At 45.1% G+C, this 25304-nt stretch overlaps 1 protein-coding gene across 1 annotated transcript in view; it reads left to right on the top strand.

Annotated features, from left to right (window-relative positions):
- The window catches only part of prom1a (prominin 1a), a gene marked incomplete at both ends in the record, with an annotated part of 49651 nt that extends 24613 nt beyond the window's left edge, over window positions 1-25038 (top strand). The window contains 24 exons of the mRNA XM_084459514.1: window positions 7389-7509; window positions 7670-7733; window positions 8315-8404; window positions 9826-9849; window positions 10178-10407; window positions 10571-10645; window positions 10800-10863; window positions 11074-11233; window positions 11895-12047; window positions 13012-13135; window positions 13330-13433; window positions 15362-15446; window positions 16531-16677; window positions 17308-17379; window positions 18074-18166; window positions 18782-18799; window positions 19571-19624; window positions 19763-19843; window positions 19940-20008; window positions 20692-20781; window positions 22476-22591; window positions 23383-23406; window positions 23886-23954; window positions 24969-25038. Coding sequence (XP_084315640.1) covers window positions 7389-7509; window positions 7670-7733; window positions 8315-8404; window positions 9826-9849; window positions 10178-10407; window positions 10571-10645; window positions 10800-10863; window positions 11074-11233; window positions 11895-12047; window positions 13012-13135; window positions 13330-13433; window positions 15362-15446; window positions 16531-16677; window positions 17308-17379; window positions 18074-18166; window positions 18782-18799; window positions 19571-19624; window positions 19763-19843; window positions 19940-20008; window positions 20692-20781; window positions 22476-22591; window positions 23383-23406; window positions 23886-23954; window positions 24969-25038 — 2197 coding nt within the window. The remainder of the gene's footprint in view (window positions 1-7388; window positions 7510-7669; window positions 7734-8314; window positions 8405-9825; window positions 9850-10177; window positions 10408-10570; window positions 10646-10799; window positions 10864-11073; window positions 11234-11894; window positions 12048-13011; window positions 13136-13329; window positions 13434-15361; window positions 15447-16530; window positions 16678-17307; window positions 17380-18073; window positions 18167-18781; window positions 18800-19570; window positions 19625-19762; window positions 19844-19939; window positions 20009-20691; window positions 20782-22475; window positions 22592-23382; window positions 23407-23885; window positions 23955-24968) is intronic.
- Between the last annotated feature and the right edge of the window lie 266 nt (window positions 25039-25304).

Raw genomic sequence — 25304 nt, 5'->3', positions numbered from 1 at the left:
TTACTTTTAGTTTTAGACTAGCAGTAAATCACTTTTATTTATACTAACAATGAATTTGAATAGTTAATTCTTCTCAACATTTGCTGTCCCAGTAATAACTAACTAATTTTCTCCAGTGTGCTTTGTCTGATGAAGACACTATGATAGTAACCTGACACGTTAGGTTTGGGTGATGGTTTGCTTCGCATAACCATCTGGGAACTCTCCATTAAAAACTGTTTGGAAAAAGGCGGGCACTTTCAAAAATACTCGGCAGGGGATTGGATGAACCATCTGTCTATCACCGTCTATCACAAGCTAAGTTCAAACGCTCCTCGCTATCAAACCCGCCCAGCGCAGCTGTTTGTATTTCAAATTCCTCAGAACCAAAGCAGATTGGCGAGATCGTTTTCTCATCTACAGTACAGTAGCACAAATGGATCTCTATGGAAAGTATCCAGACTGATTTGCGAGATAAAACAGAATGTGAGCCAGTATTATAAGATTGCATCGTCACATACTGCAACCGTTTGTTGCATACTCCCTGTATCTCACCTCTGCTGCTACTGGGCTACATAACAGATGATAAAAGCTCTGATAAGAGTTCATTTCAGCTCAGGTAACTGACAGACCAGCTGCAGTGTCCCACCACACGTGTCATTCTCCTCCCACAACCCGCACACCCCGGCAACAGAGCTCCCACGGATGCCGTTGCCAAGGCGCTAAACTCACGGTCGTGGTAGCGCTCGGCTCAGAGATGCAGCAGGCGTCTGCTTTGAAGCGGTGACGGACACACAATGGCCTTTTTGAACATCTCAGCACAGCTTGAGTCATCGGAGCTCCTATCAGGCCCAGAAAGGCTTAGCACCAGAGAGGTCATCACAGGAAAGACATTACTCCCACTCCATTATGCATTAGCGCTATTAGCTAACAACCCGCTTCACCACTAAGGATGCTCTTTATTATATTAGCAGCACTCGTGTGGGCTGGAACTCTGTGGAGAAAGACTCCGCCTAACTTTGGCAAGCATATTTACGGGAGCGAGGGGATACTTACAGTAACTGGCGGTGGAGCGCCATCGACCCACGCTTGAGAGAGAACCAGAATGGCTTTCGAGCTGGTATTATGAGAGCCATCTCCATGGCGCGGACGCAGGGGCGGACTGGCCAATCGGGAGCACCGGGAAATTTTCCCGGTGGCCTGGCGCGCCAGCTGGCCTGGCCCGCGGGGAACGGCCTGCCCCCCCGTCAACAAAATCGCGCAGCAACCCCCGCGTCGGCTCGGCTCGTGGCCTGACTGGGGCTACGTTTCCCGGCAGGAAATATTCACCCAGTCCGGCCCTGCGCGGACGCAAGTCGCAAGGACGTCCTACAAATACATTTGTGGACATAATCAAGATGGATGCGTAAGCGGAGACCACTGATGAGATCCCCGGGGGTAGGGAGGACCGGGATAACTGGAGAGCAAGATGGAGGCCCGTCTGTGGACGACCTGATGAAGGGGAGCAGAGTGATCAATCATATTTTTGAACTAGAGACATCAACGATGTCTGGAAGGCGACCCGACCCCGGATAAACGGATGACGATGGATGGATGGACATCAACGATTACAAATACAAAGGCTCTACATTAAAGCTAGCTGTGAAGCAGTCCGTTCCATAGCCATTTAGAATAATATTATAACAGATTTTATAGCAATGACAAAGCTATGTCATGCTGGAGCAAGTCTTGCAAGATTATTATCATTATTATTAATAATAATAATTATTTATTTTTGGGATCTTTCAGTGTTACACAGGAGAGAGGAGAAAGGGAGTTATGTGTGAAAAGATGATAAAGTAGTGTGCTCTTCTTCTCAAGTAAGGGTCGTTACCATTACTGTAGCTCTTAGGGATTTTGAGCGGGAAGATTTATAGCCTGGAAATAGCAGCATTTAGGCTGTAGATACAGAAATCTCTCCTTTGTGTCATTTTGTTATCTCTGCAGTCTTAACGTGATACAGTAGATTTCAGTGTACTGTAGTTTTCTTGTTCAGTGCTCTTTGGGGTGACTGTGACCTTATCGTTGTGGTTGTGAATGTCCTTATCGTTGGGGTTGTGAATGTCCTTATCGTTGGGGTTGTGAATGTCCTTATCGTTGTGGTTGTGAATGTCCTTATCGTTGTGGTTGTGAATGTCCTTATCGTTGTGGTTGTGAATGTCCTTATCGTCGTGGTTGTGAATGTCCTTATCGTTGTGGTTGTGAATGTCCTTATCGTTGTGGTTGTTAATGTCCTTATCGTTGTGGTTGTGAATGTCCTTATTGTTGTGGTTGTGAATGTCCTTATCGTTGTGGTTGTGAATGTCCTTATCGTTGTGGTTGTGAATGTCCTTATCTTTGTGGTTGTGAATGTCCTTATCGTTGTGGTTGTGAATGTCCTTATCGTTGTGGTTGTGAATGTCCTTATCGTTGTGGTTGTGAATGTCCTTATCGTTGTGGTTGTGAATGTCCTTATCGTTGTGGTTGTGAATGTCCTTATCTTTGTGGTTGTGAATGTCCTCACATTCAAGTACAAGCTCATGTGCATCCACACACACTCTTGTGCTCAAAACACACACAAACACACGCACACACATCCATACATGTACACTGCACACCACACATCCACACAGGCACAAATAAAGAGAATGTAGCAGAAACCATGTGTCTGTCAGCCTGTATCAGTCAGTGTGTGCAGGATTGTGCAACGTATGCCGGCACATCTGTCTATGTGTTTACTATATGTGTATTTGTGTACGCCCGTATTGCTATATTTGGCTCCAGCTGGCCTAGTTAGTGACCATAAACACATCACAGTGACACCAGTCTTATAGTGGGGGGATGACGGGGGATAGTTGTGTCCAGTGACAGCGTAGAGGGGGAGGGTCTCTTACTGGTGAGACGGAGGGACCACAGGGACTCACTTAAACGCTCAGAAAGAGTAGGCTCCTTTAGGTAGTAGTGGTGGTGGTGTGTGCACGTGCATGCGTGTGTGTGTGTATGGGGGGGGGTGTATTTTAACGACCTTAGGAAAAGAGACATTTCAACCCGAGAGCAAGGCACTGGACAGGGTGTTGTTGTCTGCATTCTGCATGTTTCAAGGCATTGCATTTATACGATACAATGTACTATAATGTACTGCCCTCCTATACACTGGGCTGTATAGTGGACACATTTAACAGCAAGGTGATTCAACATGAATGGGCGCAGAATATCCATTTACTCTGTCCTCGTCTTCACCGAGTGGTGTTTTTCTCTCGGAGGAAGAGTTCCGAGGGCGCTCCTCTCTCGCCAAGCACGGCCTAAGCTTTAGCAAAGTCGCACATGACCGATCACAGCTGTGAAAGTTTAGTTTCAACTTTCTAGCTCTAATAAGCCAGAGATCATAGCCTAAATAATTACAGTACAACAGCCACCCTTCGAGGAAACACCCAGGAAATGGCTGACTGTGAAAGTGCTTCTGACAGCTTCTGGTTTCTACAAGCTCTGGGCGACCTCCAAACCACCAAGGTTAGTTATTTGGAAGTAGCTTTAGCATTCGTGTCAGGCCTGCACTGTCCCTCAAACAGACCCCCAGAATCCTCTGAAGTGGAAGGCATGGATAATACTTTGCAGAACTTAATACTGTGCAGAACTAGAACAGCATCCTTAAATGACACTACACCAGGAACTAGATCACACATTACTGTCTCTCCACACCCAGTGCAAGCTCTTTAGCTACTGTATAATGCTAGATTATGTATTCAGTGATTAATTCTTTATGGCATCTGTTGTTGAACTGTGAAACAAACAAAAAAAAAAAATTGATAAACTGTGATGAAGCTGCTTAGCTTTAGGAAGGAAGGGGCAGGACTTTCAGTTATTCTGAATCAGAATGTGTTTATTGCCGTGCAGTTTTTCAACATAACATGCATGGAGACAACATTGGACAGGGTGCAGGGACGAGACAGGACAGTGCAAAGACAGGACAGTGCAAAGACAGGACAGTGCAAATAGCAAGTACAAAATGCCGGTACAAATAGGATAAGCTAAGAAAAAACAATATACAAAAAGTAGTGTGGTCAGTGTATATACTGTACAGTGAGTGAGTGTGCAGAGTGTAATGTGAGTGTGTGTATGTGTATATGGTGTGTGCACATGAAATAAGAATGATTGAGTTTTTGTTACCTTAGAATGAGCCTTTTGGGAGCGAGTCCTCTTGGGAGCTCGCCTTGTTACACCGCCATGTTTCTACAGTAGCCCAGAATGGACAAACGGCTGTAGACAGGGCACATTTTTTGAAAGAAGTGTTGTGGAGCTAGCGTGAGAATGGTAGGTGAGAATGGTAGGTTAGGTTCTCTGGGGAGAACAGGCAAGACATGATGTTCCACGTTTTCAGATAAGGACAGGATGTTCCACATCAGTATTTCCAAACAAGATTCTTATCCACTCACGCAAGTTCCAAAAGATCTGAGTCTCCTGGGAAAGTCTGTAACAAAACACTAACATAGGTACTGGCCCCATACAGAGCAGTACAGGCCACGGTAGCTTCTCCTCATCGTTGGAGAGGGAGGGCGGAGGGGAGGGAGAGGGGGGTATTCAGGTTTCAATTTGCAACCTCTCCGCTAGATGCCACAAAACTCTACACAATGCACCTTTAAGCATTTAATTGGAGTTTTTCTGTTCTCAGGAATTATTACACCACTTTAGTTGTCCAATTCAGGACATGTAATTTCTCTTGAAATGTAAATGTGTCTTGCAATTAGTATTACTAATGTGCATAGTATAATTTGTTTACCATTTGTTTACCAACCAGCTCACACACATGATAATCAAACAAGTAGGCCGATGTCAAGTAGGATCTGACCTTGGAACACATTATATGAACAATGGCTTACAAATGAGGTTGTACTTGACACACCTAACGGAAACGCATAACACTGAGGTCAGATCCTGTTTAGTGACAATGCTGGAGAATAGAAGCCAGGATCGTCCAATGAGAGAGGAGGATTGGACCCACTGGGACAGGGCTGTCCTGGCCTCGTTGGCACAATGCAGCTGAATGGTGGCCATTGTTAGTCAGAGAAAAGCCACAGAGCCACCAGACCGTGTAACGTTACCCTGAACACAGTAGTGGCCTGTATTCTGTGGTAAACGTTTACTCCTCTTCATAGTTTCAAGTGGTCATACTTAGTTCTCATTGATGTTCTATTCCGTGCTTAAGTACCCAATCGTCTCTAGTCGCCGATTTTGGTTGGCGACTAGAGAACGACGAATCAATGTGTTCGTGATTCAAAACGGATTCCATCGGATTTCCCTTTGTTGAAAAGCGACAAGTGCAGCGTTAATGAAATACACAAAGTGCCTCCCTGTTTGCCTCCACACTTCAGCCTAGTTGAAATGCACTCGGTGTGCTCTTCAAAGACCTTTTGTTCGTCGGAGAGATTCCGCTGACCTTGCCGGACCCTGCTGAGCGAAAGAGAGACACAGAGAGAGAGAGAGAGAGGTAGAGAGAGAGAACGGGAGAATGACGGGGGAGTGAAAGACAGGAGGAGAGAGACAAAGAGAGAGGGATAGGGAGACAGAGGGCAAATTAGAGTCAGAGAATGAGGAAGGGAGAGAGACGAGAGAGAGAGAGTTGCACAATAGTCCTTTGTCATTTAGTGGCCATGCTGGTTCTCCCATGGCCAACATGCGGGGGCTGGTTAGTGCCCAGTACCGTGTCCCAGATAACCCCGATGTCAACCATGATACCCATAATCCCCCAGTCTCCATTCATATCTCTATCTATAGCAATAATCTGTACAATACCCCAGGACTTGGCAAGCACAGCCCATTCCTCCAACTTAGAACACCGTACTGCCTTATACAGCTGCCAACCTCATACAATCAGGTTTCCTCGTCCCAAAAAACCCACAAACACACACCCACACACTCTCTCTCTCTCTCTCTCTCACTCTCTCTCTCTCTAATAACACCAGTCCACGAGGAAGAGCAGAACTGTGTGCAGAAACAGAAATGCATTAGCGGTTACCATTTCATTAGCATACTGTTAGCAGGGAGCAGGGAGTGTGGTAATAGCCAACTTCCACCCACACAGAGCTCATCCATCGCTGTGCAGTATAACGCCTCTGCAAGGTTGACACCTCCAGACACACACACACACACACACACACACACACATACAGTGCACTAACACAACTGGTTAGATGGATCGCTCAAAAAGAGTAGTGACTCAATGCTTCTTTTTTTTTTCATTCTGTGTCATTAGGCAGCTGCCAATTATTCAATTTCGATAGCTTCTCATTATTCAAATGATGTGATACATTGTTTTCTGCCCTTGGTTTATTAGTTTGACCAAAAACATGGTCTAAAACTAGACTCTTACACATCTGATCACCTCCCATAATCATTGTTCTGGGGAACCATCTGTAGAGTTGACTCTGTACAGCTACACAGGACAAGGAGGAGTCGTCAGATCCGGTATGAGGTTTAAGGTTTTCCACTTGTGCCCTTATTGTCAACATGCCTCTTGGAGCTCCGCACACCGGAGCTTGTGATCTTATCAGAGATCACCCTCATCGAAAGTTTCACTTTCTCAAATCCAGAGAGTAAAGTTTACAGAGGGTTCGCCAGAACAATAGCTATGGGAGGCATCTGGACATCAGGGTTTTCCTTCATCGTCCACTAACTAATTATGCAATGCTCTGTGCCCACTTCAGTAGTTTGAAGTCAGATCATTTCGTCCTGTAAGTTATGCAGTGGTGTGTTTTGCATAAGTCTGAACTTCTCCACACAGTAAAGCCCAATTAGTCCCCATGTTGTTTCCATTCAATCAATCAATCAATCAATCAATCAATCAATCAATCAATCAATCAATCAAAGCTTTATTTGTATAGCGCATTTCATACCCAGAGGCAACACAATGCGCTTTACAGGGAACAAGGGAGGTGGGCATGCGACCCACTCTCTACATATTCCAGAGGGAAGCAAAAAAAAAATCACCCAGGGGCCAGATAAGTGAGCTGTAAAAAATTCTTCCCTGACCCCATTGAGTTATATCACTCTCAGAATTGTCTTAGAGGGAGCTGTTCATTTTGACTTAAAAATAAACACAGAGCAGAGTGCAGGTTGCATGTGTTTGTGAGGCTGGTGGTTGAACAGGTGTCTCTTGCAACAGGAGGGTAAACACAGCCACCTGCTGGTGATAATGAGTTACTACAGGGCTCAGTTCACTCTAAATGCCTCCAAATCCAAAACAGTAAAACCCCCATGCACCCACTGAAGTACCACGAACGTCGCTACTCAAACTATGTCAGTTTTACTACAATATGTAGCCTAGATGACATCTTCTTCTTCCATCTGTGTTGAAGCTAATGTTATGAACGGTTGTGTGTGTGGTCTGTTCACAGGGCTGGAGTGCTGTGTGCATACGCAGCCAATCAGAACCTGAGTTCTCAGCTCAAAAGCATGAGGAAACTGGTCAACAGCAACTTGAGAGACCTGCAGACCTTCGCCAACGAGACGCCAACGGTACCACCTTTCCTTCCCTCGTGTGTGTGTGCGCACGCGTGTGTGTATGTGTGTGTGTGTGTGTGTGTGTGTGTGTGTGTGTGTAACAGGATACACAATCTCTAATCAGACCCATTGTGATTTTCCTTGTATAACTATTCTTTCATGTTTTTTTTTCTAGCAAGTTGATTACCTAATATCACAATACGCCACTGCCAAGAACAAAGTCATCTATGACCTAGATAGTAAGTTAAGCCTCACACAGCAACACAACACCATATCTCCATGTTCTTCAGCATACTGCCTGTGCACAGGAGTCAGTCTAGGGCCCATCTTAAAGTCGCACTGAAATTAAAAAAGCATTCTGTCCCATTTTGGTTCACATAATTGGTCATAGTGTTCACCTATTCAACGATGTATGCCCAAAAAAATACAAAATTCTACTTTTGTTGTATAATTTCTTACTTCCTGGAAAACGGTAGGTCACGTGCAATGACGACAACAGGTACCTTAGATTTTAGGCCAATAATCTCACGACATCCACCCGTCAATCAACGTTATCCTTCTATCGAATCTGTCTAAAGTTCTTAAAACCCGTCCACTTGTCAATGTTCCAATCAAATTCCTCTAAACATATGTCCCACCCTCATAGCTTGTTTGCGTCGGAAATACGTCAAACTACGGAAGTTAGATGATCTCAAACGTCTCAGTGCGACTTTAAGTTTCCAACAGACAAAAGCAAGATGGACGGACATTCTGACTCATTCTGAATGTATAAATCTTGATTTCAACACATCCGTTCTGACGCTGGTCTCTCTGTCCTCAGACGTAGGTCCTATACTGGGCGGAGGCATACATGACCACCTGGGGGAGGAAGTTCGCCCCGCGTTGGACGGAGTGCTCAACACGGCTGCAGGTACGTCCTGATGATGTCATTTCCTTCACTGGCAAATGATGATGTCACTATTCCGTACAAGTCCTGTATTCGCTATAATCACACAGCTGCCATGTGGATAATCTGGTGGGAAGAATGAGGAGGTCCCCGTTGACTCCAATATTAAATGATCGCTATGAAAATACCACTTCAAGAACCGAAATATTCAAAATAAAAGGCAGAATACACTATTGGAATTACAAACTCATCATTGTAAGACTGCGCGTTTGGTTTTCGCGTATGGAAATACATGGAATTGAATGCTGTCTGTCACTATGGCTCATTCACTTGCATGTAGTGATATTTTAACATTGGAGTCAATGGGGACTTCTGCATTCTCCCAACCAGACTAGCGACATGGCGGCTGTGTGATTAAGGGGAAGAGTTAGCATGTTATAACAACTTGTGTGATTAAGGGGAATAGTTAGCATGTTATAACAACTTGTGTGATTAAGGGGAATAGTTAGCATGTTATAACAACTTGTGTGATTAAGGGGAATAGTTAGCATGTTATAACAACTTGTGTGATTAAGGGGAATAGTTAGCATGTTATAACAACTTGTGTGATTAAGGGGAATAGTTAGCATGTTATAACAACTTGTGTGATTAAGGGGAATAGTTAGCATGTTATAACAACTTGTGTGATTCAGGGGAATAGTTAGCATGTTATAACAACTTGTGTGATTCAGGGGAATAGTTAGCATGTTATAACAACTTGTGTGATTCAGGGGAATAGTTAGCATGTTATAACAACTTGTGTGATTAAGGGGAATAGGTAGCATGTTATAACAACTTGTGTGATTAAGGGGAATAGTTAGCATGTTATAACAACTTGTGTGATTAAGGGGAATAATTAGCATGTTATAACAACTTGTGTGATTAAGGGGAATAGTTAGCATGTTATAACGACTTGTGTGATTAAGGGGAATAGTTAGCATGTTATAACAACTTGTGTGATTAAGGGGAATAGTTAGCATGTTATAACAACTTGTGTGATTAAGGGGAATAGTTAGCATGTTATAACAACTTGTATGATTAAGGGGAATAGTTAGCATGTTATAACAACTTGTGTGATTAAGGGGAATAGTTAGCATGTTATAACAACTTGTGTGATTAAGGGGAATAGTTAGCATGTTATAACAACGTGTGTGATTAAAGGGAATAATTAGCATGTTATAACAACTTGTGTGATTAAAGGGAATAATTAGCATGTGATAACAACTTGTGTGATTAAGGGGAATAGTTAGCATGTTATAACAACTTGTGTGATATTACGGTACAATGTATGCATGCATGTTTAAGTTTAGCATTTATTGACCTTTTCAACTCTGTTACTACAAGGCTACTAGGTCAGATGGAGAAATCCTCTCTCTTCTTTCTTTTTTTTACTTTTTGTCATTAAGTCAAAATCGAGAGGGCCATTAAAGGTAACAGGAAATGGGCCGTGACCGGTGACCTTATGACCTCTTGATCTCCCCTTGTGATTGGTCCCCTTGTGGTTTTCCTCTCTCCTTGAGCCAGTGGCTAGAAATCCCTGTGTTCCTGTCAGCCTATCAAAGCCCTGAATGCCGTCTTTATTCATTAACTTGTGGACCTCCCCCAAATCGTGCCTTTCTCTGGACTGAACCTGCATCTCTGTTCAAGTGTATTAGGCGTGTGTGTGTGTGTGTGTGTGTACCTGTATGTGTACTGCGTACGTGTTCGTTTCTACGTGCTCACACACTCACTCGTCCCCCGTCCCCCACTCATGCGCAGCCATGCGAGACACCAAGGAGGCCCTGGAGAACATGAGCGCGTCTTTAGAGGTTCTCCAGGACGGCGCGGGGAAGCTGCAGTCCAACCTCAACCTGGTCCGGTCCTTCCTCAACCGCACGCTGACCGACCCGGGCTGCAGGGACGAGGACGCCGACCCCACCACCGCCCAGCTCTGCCGGAGCATCGGCGCGTCCCTGGCGCAGCTGACCATCAGCGCCAACTTCACACGGGTACGGAGGGCGTACCGTAGCACGACGCCTCTGAATCTACCCTCTCTCTTTCCTCTCTTTCATCCTTCTTTCCTTCCCTCTTTCATACCTCTCGATCTTTTATGCGTCCATCTTCCACACAGTCCCTGAGGTGACGTGCGAGTGTGTGTGTGTGGTTTTTCAGCTACCCGAAGTGAGCGAGCATCTGGTCAGCCTGAACAACTTGTTGCAAACTGACCTCAGCAATATTGTCCAGAAGGTGAGGCTCTGCTACTAGACATGCTTCCATTGATTCCCCCTGACTGCTCATCTATGTCTCTGGCTCATCTGCTCTCACCAATGTGTGTGTGTGTGTGTGTGTGTGTGTGTGTGTGTGTGTGTGTGTGTGTGTGTGTGTGTGTGTGCCTGGACAGGGCTATTCCTCATTCAGTGACACCCCTGGTATGGTGACTGAGCAGACCAGGGACATTGTTGAAGGTGAGTGCCAGGGAATCAATCAATCTATCCATCAATCAACCAATCTGTCAATTAACTAATCGATTTATCTCTCAATTAATCAATCAGTCAGTCAATCAACCAATCAATCATATTGTGTTACTGTTGTCTAGAATGGCCTGTGTCTATACCCTCCTCTCTCTCTCTTTCTGTGTCTCTCTCTGTCTCTCTCTCCCTCTTTCTCTCTCCTAGGAGTGCGGGGCATGCTGGATGGTATTGGCACCAACATCACCAACTTCTCGAAGATGTTCCCAGTGCAGAGCACCCTGGCCAACTTCACCATCTTCATCAGCCACACACACTCCAAGATCGAGGACTACTACCCGGAGGTCGACAAGATGGACTTCTACAGGTAATACCATCAACCGTCAACACCATACCCCACTGGTCATCTCTACAGGTAACACAGTACCATCGACACCATACCCCACTGGTCATCTCTACAGGTAACACAGTACCATCAACACCATACCACACTGGTCATCTCTACGGTCCTCATGACCAGCCGTGGTCATCTTCGACCAGCTGTGGTCATGTCTACTTTGTGGTCATGTCTACTTTATGGACTTATTTTGTGATACCAGACAGTCGGAGATCTCTACCATCCAATCGTTTTGAGATTTCCACTTACAGAATAGTCGCTAAAACGGCGGCAAAAACGGCGGTTAATAACCTTACGTCTACTGCTTTGGATTGGTTCAAACCTGTTTTCAAACCATGTTAATTGGACTGCAATTACATAGTCTTTCAACCGAAGCGCTTTACAATGGCCTCCCATTCACTCTTTCACACACACATTCACACATTCCATGCAAGGCAGTCACCTGCTCATTGGTTGCAATTTGGGGTTCAGTGTCTTGCTCAAGGACACTTCGACATGTGCACAAGAGGAGCCAGGAATCGAACCATCGACCCCTGCGGTCATTGGACGACCTCTTCCTACCTCCTGAGCCACAGCTGCCCAGTTCTTGCTTCTTCAAGCAAGACCTCTGACTCTTTGGCTCCCCCTACAGGTGGGTGGGCTGTATTGCTCTGTGCAGCATGGTGGTCCTCATCTTGTCCTTCAGCTTCCTGGGACTGCTGTGTGGCACCATAGGATACGACAAGCACGCGTCCCCCACCACACGAGGCTGCGTCTCCAACACGGGGGGCACTCTGCTCATGGCGTGAGTAGTCTGTCTGTCTGTCTGTCTGTCTGTCTGTCTGCCTGTCTGTCTTATTTCTCTGTCTGTCTGTCTGTCTGTCTGTCTGTCTGTCTGTCTGTCTGTCTGTCTGTCTTATTTCTCTGTCTGTCTGTCTGTCTGTCTGTCTGTCTGTCTGTCTTATTTCTCTGTCTGTCTGTCTGTCTGTCTGTCTTATTTCTCTGTCTGTCTGTCTGTCTGTCTGTCTGTCTGTCTGTCTGTCTGTCTGTCTGTCTGTCTGTCTGTCTGTCTGTCTTATTTCTCTGTCTGTCTGTCTGTCTTATTTCTCTGTCTGTCTGTATGTCTGTCTTATCTGTCTGTCTGTCTGTCTGTCTGTCTGTCTTATTTCTCTGTCTGTCTGTCTGTCTGTCTGTCTGTCTGTCTGCCTGTCTGTCTGTCTGTCTTATTTCTCTCTCTGTCTGTCTGTCTGTCTTATTTCTCTGTCTGTCTGTCTGTCTGTCTTATTTCTCTGTCTGTCTATCTGTCTGTCTGTCTGTCTGTCTGTCTGTCTGTCTGTCTGTCTGTCTGTCTGTCTTATTTCTCTGTCTGTCTGTCTGTCTGTCTGTCTGTCTTATCTATCTGTCTGTCTGTCTGTCTGTCTGTCTTATCTATCTATCTGTCTGTCTGTCTGTCTGTCTGTCTGTCTGTCTTATTTCTCTGTCTGTCTGTCTGTCTGTCTGTCTGTCTGTCTGTCTGTCTGTCTGTCTGTCTGTCTGTCTGTCTTATTTCTCTGTCTGTCTGTCTGTCTGTCTGTCTTATCTATCTGTCTGTCTGTCTGTCTGTCTGTCTGTCTGTCTGTCTGTCTGTCTGTCTTATTTCTCTGTCTGTCTGTCTGTCTGTCTGTCTGTCTGTCTGTCTGTCTGTTCCTGTGTTTGTCCACTGGTAAAACGTAGGGTAGATGAACCTAAATCACGCCATGTTTTGACTCCGTCCCTGTCCGTCCCTGCAGCGGTGTCGGCCTCAGCCTCATCTTCTCCTGGGTCCTCATGGGCGTGGTGACCACCACCTTCGTCATCGGGGGCAACGTGGAGAAGCTGGTGTGCGAGCCGTTTCACAACAAGCAGCTGTTCAAGGTGAGAGAGATCACGACGCAGTCAGGTTCAGCAGCTCAGCGGCTTCTTCCTAACGTCACAAAACGCTCTGTTTTCACCTGTATGGTTGTTGCTCTCACCGGCTAAACGGATCATTACGTCATGGTGACGGATACAGTGAAACACAGCGGGCCAGTGTGCCACTCAGGGCCTCATCCCTTCTCTTGTGGCCCCAGGTTGTGGATGAGCCATACTTGGTGCACCCAGAGTGGAGGAACTTCATCCCTGGTTACATGTACAACGACTCAGAGCTGGACCTGACTGTGGACAGCCTCTACAGGTAACGCCAGGACCAGTACCAGGACCAGGACCAGTACCAGGACCAGTACCAGAGTCAAGGCTTGGCTGTTGGGTAGACGTTTTTTAAGAAGAATGTGGCACAAGTTGCTGCGATTCCCCTTTAAATAGGCCTCATTATTTACATGATCCCTGAAGCAAATTGTGCAACATTCCTCTCAAAAAGTGAGCAAACAGGAGCGAGAACATTCAGCGTAGACTGAGAGTATTTATATAGTATTAGACTGAGAGTATTTATATAGTATTAGACTGAGAGTATTTATATAGTATTAGACTGAGAGTATTTATATAGTATTAGACTGAGAGTATTTATATAGTATTAGACTGAGAGTATTTATATAGTATTAGACTGAGAGTATTTATATAGTATTAGACTGAGAGTATTTATATAGTATTAGACTGAGAGTATTTATATAGTATTAGACTGAGAGTATTTATATAGTATTAGACTGAGAGTATTTATATAGTATTAGACTGAGAGTATTTATATAGTATTAGACTGAGAGTATTTATATAGTATTAGACTGAGAGTATTTATATAGTATTAGACAGAGTATTTATATAGTATTAGACTGAGAGTATTTATATAGTATTAGACTGAGAGTATTTATATAGTATTAGACTGAGAGTATTTATATAGTATTAGACTGAGAGTATTTATATAGTATTAGACTGAGAGTATTTATATAGTATTAGACTGAGAGTATTTATATAGTATTAGACGGAGAGTATTTATATAGTATTAGACTGAGGGTATTTATATAGTATTAGATAACGTAGATTCCGTCTGTCCCACCACACTTTAATTAGAGACGTATCAATGGCACTGGATCAGATGTGGCCCATTGAAATGAGAACCTCTATGCTCCAATAGCATGTATTGTGTCTTCTACTAATGAAGCTTCAATACCCGAGATTGACATCAGGTTTGAGGCTTTTAGTGGCTGTTTTGTTCTCTTTGTCTCTCTTTATCTCTCCCTCCCTCTCTTGTGATTTGATAAGCGTTCGTCGTATCCAGATAAGAACAGGCAGCGCACAGTAACTGCGCTGTAATCCCAGACCATCGTTTCATTTCCTAATAGAGTCAAATTGTGAAAGTGATTCTTAGCTCATCAAAGTGTTAGCTGTGAGATATGCAGTACAAACATTACTGTAACCATTCCCTCAGCCTGACTTCATCATCCAAGGATGTGTGTGTGTGTGTGTGTGTGTGTGTGTGTGTGTGTGTGTGTGTGTGTGTGTGTGTTTGGTTACGTAAGATTAACAGGCCTTTTTGGCAACAGTATGTGAATGATGCAGATGTGTTTATATAATGAAAGTTAGCGGCGCAGGGCATGAGTACGGAAGAGCATTAGGGACAACAAATGAGTTTATTCTTTTTTTAAGCTTCTGAGTTTAAAGTCAGAATTTCTGAGATTAAAGTCAGAATTTCTGAGAAAAAAGTCAGAAATAACTAGTGAGATTAAAGTCAGAATTTCTGAGATTAAAGTCAGAATTTCTGCGAAAAAAACTCGGAATTTCTGAGAAAAAAAGTCTGAAATAACTTCTGAGAAAAAAGTCAGAATTTCTGACTTAAAACTCAGAAGCTTAAAAAAAACTATAAACTGCTGTTGGCCTTAATGCTCTTCCTACATGAGAAAGTACCCAGCGAACAGTCTGTCTTTTATTTTAGGAGCTTCTTGCTTCACTCACTGGGTGGCAGCAGAGAAACCAACAGAACATAGACTAATACTGACATGTAACTATTGCTCTGAACATCATACCCCCCCAAAAAACTGTCTGGACCATTCACTGTCTGTCTGTCTGTCTCTGTACTTCCGCCTCTTACAAACCCCCCCCCCTCTCTCTCTCTCTCTCTCTCTCTCTCTCTCTCTCTCTCTCTCTCTCTCTCTCTCTCTCTCTCTCTCTCAGTGATTGTAAAGAGAACAAAGGTATCTACTCTGCCATGCACCTGGATAAAGTCTTCAACATCACCACCTTCCTAAACTCTACTATGGTCAGTATTCACACACACACACACACACACACACACACACACACGCTGCTCAAACCTACGCGCACACGCGTTACCGCACTACTCACTGCAACTAAATCATCACTAACATCGTCACACAGTCATTATTCCCTGTTCCTCTCCATCGTAAGGGACGACTGCCCAGGCTCTATAGAGCCTAGCTCTCCTCCATGACCAGTAGAGCCTGATTAGCATTACTAGGAAGAGCTCCTGCCAAGACAAAGCAGGAGCGAGCCAGCGTTAGCATTAGCATTCCTCCAGGCTTACCTCAGACTGCATCGCTGGACTGTGTTGGCTCAGCGCCCGTCGTCTCTGTCTGCTGCGAGGTGCCAGCTAGCCAGCTGGCAGGATTAGCTCGAGTCCACTACTCTAAACGTGAAGATGGAAATGGTTGGACTCTGCTTGCATTTACATAACACCAGACAAAATCAAGTTCAAATGTGGATACGACGACGCTATTCATGATATTACCTGTAATGTCCACTCGGCGATCAACGAAGTACCTACAGTACATAGTACATACAATACCGTTCTCTTATGAATCCTTATCAAATGTATATTTGCTGGATTTCATTGAGGCGTTTGGAGGATGTGTTTGCTATAGCTCTGGGCTAAGAATCTCCCCATTGCCTTTCAGTGCAAGTATACAAGTGTAAAAAGACAAATGGAAAGAAAACAAGTGTACTAATCTGGACTTTGTGAGATTGAAAGGGTTGCCTAGGAGGTCTCTTTGCGAATGAACAATTTGATGAGGGCTCAATGTAAATCTTGTTGCTAGGGATGGGCGCGTGCGTTGGTGTTTGGTCTGTGGTGCCCCACTAAGAGGACATCTAAAACAAGCACCCTCTGGTTATATAACACTGTTTTATCCAACATGTAAACAAGTTTGTTTTGACTACCAGAATGGTTCATTGTGGTCCTCTTCTTGTGCAAGTTTGGCCGAAACTAAAAATGCTCCAATTTGGACAGATTTTCAGACAGGAAACACCAACATTTAAAGACATAGAGATGTTAAATTTAACAAAAATGCATCATAAAGAACTTATTTCATGTTTTTTCTCCCCAGTACACCAAGGGAGTGTCGCGTATGTTTGACAAAGTGAAGGTCGACCTGAGAGGCATCGTCCTGTTGGAGGCAGAGGGAAAGCAGAACCTTCTAGACTTCTCTGAGACTGGCGTCAGAGAGATCAACTACGCAGCCTACCTGGAGGAGGTAACAATACACACACACACACACACACACACACACACAGTACAGTCATGTACAGTCGTGAAGATGCTTCTAACTGTGACCCTGTCTCAATCGGAAGTCCTTTGCAGAGGTTACATAACCGGTCCATTCTCTGTCGGTTATAGTGACACACAGCAGGCAACCTTGCTAACACCATGTCTTATCTCAGTTCCAGACACGCCCCCAGGATTCCAAATCTCAAGTGAAGCCCTATTGAACCGCGCCATCTTTGGAAAAAAACGCTTCACTGATACCTTTGACATGCGCAGTCAAAGGTGTCAATGACGCGTTCTTGTAGTCCACGAACAGATTCTCTGTTCTCAGCTCTTTGGAGCAGTCAGTGAATGGAGTGACCCTATCCAGTTCTATGAATACATCCATGGTTCCAGCACACTACAATACTGTCAATAAAATACCACCACAGCAAAAGCTGCTTTCACCAAAGCAAAGATTGTGTAGGAATAAGCCTAAACCTAAGTTCACGCTGTCTTATAGCCTGGTTGAACATTACGTTCCTGAAGAACATGATATCGTCACTGCATTCCAGTAAGTGAGAAATGAATGAAAGTGGTTATATAGTGGTTATATTTGTCTATTTGTTTTCATTTGCAGGTCAATAAAGGAGTGACTATGGTGGACTTGCTGTCCTACGCCAGCGAGCTGGAGGCCCAGACAGATCTAATGGTGAGACGAGCCTCTCTATCGCCATCCAATAGAAACACACGCAAGATGCAGCACACTTAATCTGATACGGTGTCTATTTGCGCCGCGATCCCAAACCGGGTCCTGCCGAGAACCGAGGTGTACGCAAACTCCAAGAGTCCGCTCCGGAAGAGTCCGCTCCGGAAGAGTCCGCTCCGGAAGAGTCCGCTCCGGTTCCACGTGTCTCGATCTGATAGCAAAACTCAGCTCAAACACTGCGCCAGTCTCTGGAAGTAGTTTCATTTCATGCCCCGAAACGGTCCAGCACGGGGGGTCCTCTTGCCATGCGCTCAGGGGCAACGGAGAGCGCTTCTGTGGCGTGACATCTCCTCAAGCCCTGATGAGCGCCCCGGTGACAGCTGTCGGTGACAGCATGGAGGGTGACAGCCACAGCATTGATCTGGTGCCCACCTGCTCTGATGGCCGTGACAGCCGAGAAAGGGCTTATTTGGATTTAATGTGTTTTATTTTCTTTCTCAAACTTTCTCAAAAGTGCTCGTTTTGTCAACGTTTTGATCTGAACCATTGTATATGATCATAAGCAACCTTAAAACAGGGCTAAACATGCATTTCCCCTTTACTACTCCTTTATCGGTGTGTGTGTGTGCGTGTGTGTGTGTGTGTGTGTGTGTGTGTGTGTGTGTGTGCGTGCATGTGTGTGTGTGTGTGTCCACAGCCTCCAGGTTCTTTGCAGACTTCTCTGAAGGGCCACGCCAACACTCTGCGTCAGATCCACAGCCAGCAGGTCATCCCTATGGAGCAGGCCATGGTAATCAATCCTCTGTTCTCTCAGTCTCCATCCGTGACTGGACCCATCGGTGCTCAGCTAGTCAGGTCTGACGTTATGGCTGTGACCCACCGGCACAGTAGAATAACTATGATACACAGACTTGCTTTACTGTATGCACATACCTTGCAGTGTGGCATGCTGGGGGAATTGACCACCCTACTGACAGACGTAAACCCTGTGTAGAACTTGTGCCCATTCAAGGTTTGTGAAGGCACCATGTTGGGATTAGATGGCCCTTTACTTGGTATTAGGCTCTGACCTGCGGTAGGCGGGGCTCCGTGGCGAGTGTTTATCAGACGGTAGCCGTTTCCTGAAAAAGAGAGACAAGATGGCTTTTTGTTTTGGCCGATGATATCAAAAACCTTTTTCTGCAGCTGTCAATCAAGAAGTGTACAGTGATACACACACACACACACAAGTTGTTCCAGATGAATGTGTCCCTATTGCTTTTACTATAGAAGCAGTGCAATATCCCGAGGTTCTGTTCCCATTAAAGAGCGTCTCCTCCTTGTACTGCAGCCGAGGTCTATCTGTCTCATCTCTTTCTCTCTCTATTTCCCTTAACACTTTCTGCCTCAATTAATGGCTGCCAAGAAATATGTTAGAGCCAGGGTAAGCACGTGTGTCCCAAATGAATCTGTGTTCATCTTGCATGTTCCGGGCGGTAATCCCTTTCTCCATATGGTATTTATTCAGTGTTGATATCAGACAGAAAGCCGGCCATGTTGGCCATGTTTCTGGGTCCTAAGTGACTTCCTTGGCCGTCTTCCTCACATAAACCAATGGTTAATCATTACTAATTGAGACTGGTTTATAGGTCCTAATAAGATTGGCTTTACATGCGCTGTCGTGTGTCTGTGGATTGGGTATTCTGGCCATGTATATAAATCACTGTGTGGGATCTGTAGATTCGTGTGGATGACTAATTAGGCTAACTGAATACACCAGTGTATATCTGGGATCAGCATGGCGTTTTACATGCCAACCACAACCTCCATGAGGTTTACTGTGGACCTCAAGCTGAATTGCAAAACATACAGTATTATATTTGACATTATATTCCCAAAAAAAATGTTGAGAATGTTTCATGGACACGTTTTTTTTTTTCGTCTTTTGCAATTGTCTAGTGACAAGAGTCCTCGTTTTAGTATGTCCTTGTGCTTTTGATTCGTTTGTTGTTTTGTATTAGAAGCAGAACATTGTGTAACTGCCATGGTTTGACATTGTTCCTGTCTAGCAGGGGAAAGTGTGTTAGCGCTAGACTAAGAGCCCTGTCTAGCAGGGGGTGCTGTGTCAGGGAAGTGTGTTAGACTTAGAGGAAGACCAATGTCTTAACCTTTGACCTCGGTGGTGTTAATGTGTCCCTGTTCGTGTCCCTTAAAGACTTCCCTGAACCAGAGTATCAGACTGCTGGAGAAGATTACCTCAGACCTTCCGGTAAGTTCTCCATATCTGCTAGTGGTTACGGTAGTGGTTATAGCATAGTAGTGGTAACATCCAGAAGCACAGAGTCTATGTGTATTTACAGATCCTTCGATTAACTAATGAGCATAATTCCTCTTTTGTCTTGTCAAGAACAAAATCACGAATGTGCTGTCGGCCATCGAAGCAGCCCAGTATCTCATCTCCCAGAATGCAACTCATATTGTGAATCAGGTGACTGTGCAGATTTTCCCAGTTATTGTTTACTTTCAAACTTTTTATTCTTTTTAACTCAGAAGTAACCGTTGTTTATTTTACCCCCTTTCTCAGGAAACAGATGAATATAAACAGACCATTGTTGGCTACTTCAGTCAATACATAGACTGGGTAAAGACCTCGGTAAGTTCTAGAAATGTGGCTGTAGTTCCTATGGTGGAATTATGACGCCATAAAGACTAAATGCTTGGTTGGTTACGCCCAAACATTGTTGACATATTTGGTTTGCTGTAGCCAGAGCTTCTCTTGTTATGCAAGAGTTTTGATCTGAAAATAGCAAAAAGACAACTTCCTTCCTTCCTTCCTTCCTTCCAACTTTCTAAGCATATTGTTTTCTCCCTGTAGTTAAATGAGAAAACAGTATGTAATGCAAATGTTATTAAATTAACTTGAGAGGAATGAAAACTTTATTGAATAATGCAAGTAGACCGGGCAGACCAGAGTGACCAGGCGGGCTATGAAAGAATTGATGGAGAAATAAGTGTAAGAGACACAAGTATTTCCCCCCATCAGTATTCTTAGAACACCTTCTTGAGTCACGTTTAAATCATAGCGTCCATTTGTGTTTCCAACCAGCGCCTAGCTAAACCATACGTCAATCTCTAACGTTCAGACCTGCCCTCTATTCCCCATCTAATTCTCAAATTAGTGTAAGAGACCCAATATTTCCCCTCAGTCGATATTCTGAGAGCGACTTCATGACTCACGTTGAAGCCGTAATGTCCGTTTGTGCTACCTGCAGTAGCTACACTATTACATCAACCTCCAGTGTTCAGACCTGCCGTGTATTCTCCATGTTTACTCAGCTGGCGATGGAGGTGGCGGCCTGCAAGCCTTTCAGCAACATCGTGGACACGGCGGAGATCATAGCCTGCAGCGTCTTGGTGGACTCCATGGTAATAAAGCGGTCTTTGAAAGCGTGCCCAGAGTTCGTGGGGTCCAGAGCCGGGGTCGAGGAGTGTAGGGGTGTGGCTTGGGAGTGTGGGGCGATGGGGGGGGGGGGTTTAGGAGGGGTCGGTCCCTTGACGGGGTTCACAGGTACAACGCCAGTACAGTGTGTTCACAGTCATGGGTTGTGTGCGCAAACACACACATACACACACACACATACACACACACACACATACACACACACCCACATGCACATGCAAACACACACACGGTACATTCTAAGACATGGACCCATACAGCTCCCTCAGTGTTCACCTCCAAACCCCCAAGCCAGGTCTGGATAAAGGGGAGTCTATTAGTTTGCGGGCGCAAATGGCTCGATATATGTGAAAGCTGAGAAGGGGTGCAGTGTGTGTGTGTGTGTGTGTGTGTGTGTGTGTGTGTGCGCATGGTCACTGCATGGAATTAGGAGAGGGGATCCTGTGATAGTGAGGTGCTTCGACAAATGAGGCCCTGTCTACCTCCCCATTCCCCATCATCCCCTCCGCCCGCACGCACACACACACACACACACACACACACACACACACACCCTTCACCCCCAAACTGGTCTGCGGTACGGATCTGTCTCTGGGACACAGCTGGTGATTAGAGTGCTTCCTGGGACCCGACAGTGAAGAGTGGGGCGCCCAGAGGAAAAGCGGATCGGGGGGTGGAAATCAAAAGCAGCCTTGCATAATCCAGCATCTGTCGCTCTGTCCTGTCTGCATGGAGCCTCGTTACCAAACACACCCCCGATGGCAGGAAGCATCACCGCCCGCTAACGAGCTGGAACAAAATAGACCCAGTCCCCTGACAGCCCCCAAAAGGTTAGACCAGCAGCTAATTGGCTTTGACTGAGAACCGGATGTTTCTACACAAACACTGCAGGTCTGAGATGTGTCTTTCAAAGCAAGATAGGTCATTTCACTGGGTTACCGTGCTCCGGGTTTCTTCCACAAAGTCACACTACAGGGTTTCCCATGCAGGAGGCGAGGGGCTTGAGAAGTGAGATGAGATGGAGACAGTTAAAGAGAAGAGTCAACGTATAAACACCACGCGAGGAAGCGAGGGAGCGAGGAACGTAACCACGCTTACCTCACATGGAAGGTTCTAGTATAATCAGAGGTTTTCTCTCATAAACTGATAGAAACTGAGAGGTGATTATGATGGTGTTTTGTTGTACTGTGACAAACAATCGCTTGTTGTAAATGTTGGACCTTATGACTCAAGAGCTCAGGTTTTTTTTCCCCCTTTACAAACAAACAAGGACATACTGTACTAAAGTCACATTCAGGCAATTCCTGTCCAAATTGTGGTAAAAGCATGTGTGTAAAAACAAAAAATGAAACAAACATATTTGGCCGACATTCTGAAGTGTGGATACTGTAGTTTGTACCAGCGGCTCCGGAGCTGAAGGTCCAATCTGTCGGGTCAAACCTTGTCCTAGCTACTGTAACCAGGAAATCCAAGAACGCAAAGATATACAAATGTTATGCTTATCATATCACCATATCACTGCTCATTATATCTCTATATTCCACATGAGAACAGTGGGGTTTGTAATTATTATGAGAAAGAGATGACCTGTTCATACGATGTTAATGCAGTAGTTCATGTGGTTCTACAGATGAAGAGCGACTGTTTGTCTCTGTTACAGAACGCGTTCTGGTTCGGCCTGGGCTGCAGCGCCCTGTTCCTCCTACCCAGCATCATCCTGTCCGTGAAACTGGCCAAGTTCTACCGCCGAATGGACACTGAGGACGTCTACGATGAGTGAGTGTCTGTTTCCCGCTGCTACAAACCACACGAACCCTTTTATACTGTAGCTGGTGATGCGGTATCGAAGGATTTGTCCTTTGATGATGATGTGTATATTACACCCCCGTCCTTGTTGTGAAAGTAGAGGTGGGTTTTAAACGCACCCCAGGGAAGTGATTTGTTTTAGGCATAGTTGACCTTGGTAGGCGTTTTATTAAATGTGCTCAAATGAAAACGAAAACCTCTTTCTATTAGTAATACATACTGTAAGCTCAGATTGACTCTACACTTACCTGTTTAGTTTTAGTTGAAGTATTAATTGTGCTGTGTTACTGGCTCTTCTCTTCCTGGTCAACATGCTGTGTCCTATTGTATCTTATCATAATAGTAGACGTATAGGCCCAGTATTTCCATATATGTCTTTTCACATCTCCATGTCTCTCTCTCTCTCTTCTCCCTTGCAGTTCCTCTGTTTCTGGGACTTGGCATTTCACGTTGTGATAACCATTTCCACTGTTTCCATCTTCATCATCCTGTGTTTTTCTTTGACTCCCTGTCAAGCACTTTGCACTTTATATTCAAAAATACAAATAGTATTCATGTTCATATGTTTTTTAATGCGCCCTGAAGTCATCCTCACCTCGCCCACTTCCATTAGTAAACGAACACGATAGACGAGTCACCAAGTGTCTTTGTCAGTGGCGTCTGTCATCTGACCGCTGCTGTTTTACTCAACACAAATCCTCTGTTGCATTTCTATTGACGGGCATTTCATTAATATCTTTACGTTTTTTGTATCTTTGTAGCATTGAGACAATTCCCATGAAAACGTAAGATTGATTTTACCCATTTTAACTTTCCTATCCGCTTCCCGTATAACAAAGTGGTTAATCTGTGCTTTTCTGTGGATTTTGTACATAGATTTGATTGCTGGATTCTGGGTGCTGGTTTCTATTTTTACCTTGGGAATTCTCTTCTGGTGGTTTGGCTTCGTTGTGTGTGTGATGTCTTAAAGAAGACCCCTTGTTAATTACTAAGGGCTCTTAATGTTACCTTACAAAAGCTAAAGGCCGCCTCTGTTTTTGTAAGTTAATGTGTAAGATGATAACTAACCACGGTTTCTACTTTAACTTTCTAACAGCATATAAACGTACGCTGATGTTCCTACACTGGTTAGCTCTAGAATATTTGAGGTTTTCCTTAAAGAAAACTCTTTTTTTTTAATGACAGATAGTTGATAGCATGCCATGTCTCTCCCATCATGTTTTTTTCATCACATTTCTGTTTTGTATGCAACGTTTTGTTTCAGTATGGAAATTAGTAATGATGGTTATCATAATGAACATTTACAAGGTATCCAAAATCCTGTAATGACAAGGTAAACAGAAATCAGATTTACAGATATAGCCGCTTGCATGCACATTTTGGGGGCTTGCACATGGCGGCTAGGAAGTTGGGGGTGGGGTGGGGGGGGGGTCAGTAGGGCTGTTAACGAGGGTGACAAGGTGGCTGGGACACAGTGCATGCCCTCGGGGGGGTGGCCAGCCCCTCACACACATCTGGAGGTGTGCTGGACTCTTTCTGCTTCCCAGGGTCTCCCCCCCCCCCCCCCAAGCATTGGACGGTCACATTCCAGCTTCGCTGCCTTTTAAACTCTCGTGCTCGTGTTGTGTCGGGTTTGGTCGAACGCATGACGTTTGGATTGTAATACTAACCCCACCTGCATGCTCTGTGCACAATGATCACATGACATATAAAAAATCTGCATGTTCTCTCTTCTGTAGAGTGGCTCAAACTCCGGTGAATGTACACCTGGTCATTTTGGTCAGAGAGAGGCAAGCATGTCTGCTTTGGTGTGAGACTAAGAACGCTGCTCATGTTGAGATCTAACAATACCTAACTGCATGGTTTTCCGTTACCTTTTTATACAGGCATGTATTTGGACAGCTGATAATATGAACTGTAGCAGTGCCCACACACAGAGAGCATTGCCCTGGAAGGCTGAGGGAATATCATTACTAAACTGCTACTTTTAATAAGATAAGACTTTATTGACGGCGCCAGGGGGCAATTTGGAACACATAACTCACCATGGGACATCACTAATTCAGCTTGGATCGAGAGGACATGTGGATAGTCACACACAGGCAGGCGCATGCTAACGTGTTGCGTAACGTGTGCCGTTATGCTACCCTCTGACTGTCCTGAGGCCTTCCAGGAGCTTTGAAGAAGCGGTTTGCTCTCTGTGACTTGGGACACGCCCATCCCACCTCTCTCTCGGTCAAGTGACGAACTTGACGGAGACGTCCCCGGAGGGCTGACAGAATAGGGACCTGTGAGTCTACCCTGCCTGGCGTTGACAGTGTGTGTCCTCTGTGTCCTGTGCCACTAGCATCCCTGCCTATGACACTATGACTAGGTTCCCACGGGCCTCTGCTCCACCCAGGCACATCGACTGGTGAGAGACGGAGCAGCTTTTAAATCCCGCCTCCGGAAAGGTATTGAGAACACGGCGAACCGCCAGGCTCCGCCTCCCTCCGTCGCCCCTCCCCCCTTCGTCCTCCAGACCGCTCCCATCTCCTCCGCCCGTTTTGCCCGACTTTGCCATCAGAGCTTCAGCAGCGTCTCTGCCTCATGACTGGTGTCTGACTACCGTGTGCTCTCCTCTCTGCCCCTCCCACCTTCACCCCTCTGAACAGCTTGTTTTAGCGCTTGTCCGCTTGCAGTG

The sequence above is a fragment of the Borostomias antarcticus genome (assembly GCF_949987555.1).
Source record: "Borostomias antarcticus genome assembly, chromosome: 28".
NCBI lineage: Eukaryota > Metazoa > Chordata > Actinopteri > Stomiiformes > Stomiidae > Borostomias > Borostomias antarcticus.
The sequence above is the reverse complement of the archived record's forward strand: the minus strand, read 5'-3'. Positions and strand labels throughout refer to the sequence as shown.